The sequence below is a fragment of the Etheostoma cragini genome, chromosome 5, assembly GCF_013103735.1.
Source record: "Etheostoma cragini isolate CJK2018 chromosome 5, CSU_Ecrag_1.0, whole genome shotgun sequence".
Lineage (NCBI taxonomy): Eukaryota > Metazoa > Chordata > Actinopteri > Perciformes > Percidae > Etheostoma > Etheostoma cragini.
This window is the reverse complement of record NC_048411.1, coordinates 30,927,129-30,928,301: the sequence shown is the minus strand read 5'-3', so window position 1 is coordinate 30,928,301 and position 1,173 is coordinate 30,927,129. Positions and strand designations below refer to the sequence as shown.

Genomic DNA, 1,173 nt, shown 5'->3' with positions numbered 1-1,173 from the left:
ATACATGAGTGTGTATACATGAGTGTGTATACATGAGTGTGTATACATGAGTGTGTATACATGAGTGTGTATACATGACTGTGTATACATGACTGTGTATACATGAGTGTGTATACACGAGTGTGTATACACGAGTGTGTATACACGAGTGTGTATACATGAGTGTGTATACATTAATGTGTATACATTAATGTGTATACATTAGTGTGTATACATTAGTGTGTATACATTAGTGTGTATATATTAGTGTGTATACATGAGTGTGTATACATTATTAGTATTAATATATATTAGTATATATTAGTATATTAGTATATAGTTAATATATACATTAGTAAAAACTACAGAAACACAGCCTCGGGGGGGAATGACCGGGGCCAAAATGATAAGACCAGAGAAATAGCACCAAAAGGCCGATTCTGAGTCGGGAGCCACGCTGCACTCGTTCCCGTTGATGTCCCGTACCTGTTGTCGAAGTAGAAGAGTCCCTTAGCGGGGTCGACGCGCAGGCAGGTGGCCACGTCCTCGTAGTTGGGCAGCGTGGCGCTGAGGCCCAGCAGACGCACGTCCTCCTGGGTCAGCTCCACGTTGCGGATCGTCCTCGCCACCAGAGACTCCAGCACCGGGCCTCGGTCGTCGTGCAGGAGGTGGATTTCATCCTGCACACCAGAGGTTCATGTTAGATCTCCTGCACTCACATGTGGGGAGACGCCCTGGAACCAGGTTCCAGTTTGGGTCCAGGAGGCAGACACTGTCTCCACATTTAAGAGTAGGCTTAAGACTTTCCTCTTTGATAAAGCTTATAGTTAAGGATGGCCCAGTAGAGTCCTGGACTACAGGCTATAGGACTGCTGCGGGACTTCCCATGATGCACTGAGCCCCTCTCTCCTCCTCCTCCTCTCCATCTGTATGCAACCTCGTTCCAGTAAGGCATGTTACTAACTCAACTTCTTCCCTTTCCCAGAGTCTTCCTCTCTCCTCTATCTCTTCATGCAGGTGTTTCTGGATCAGGATCTGTGTTTGGAGTTACCTGCTGCTCCATGTTCCTGCTCCACCCCTTCTGCTACAATTCTCCATGTCTCTGTCCATCTCCGCTCTAGACCTGCTCTTTATGGAAAGACCTGGGAGATAAATAACATCCCAGAGTCCTGGTCTAGACCTGCTCTCTATGGA

General features: G+C 46.8%; 1 protein-coding gene across 1 annotated transcript in view; it reads right to left on the bottom strand.

Annotated features, from left to right (window-relative positions):
* The window catches only part of LOC117945078 (U5 small nuclear ribonucleoprotein 200 kDa helicase-like), a 48,064-nt gene that overhangs the window by 37,645 nt on the left and 9,246 nt on the right, over positions 1–1,173 (bottom strand). The window contains exon 11 of the mRNA XM_034872332.1: positions 443–659. Coding sequence (XP_034728223.1) covers positions 443–659 — 217 coding nt within the window. The remainder of the gene's footprint in view (positions 1–442; positions 660–1,173) is intronic.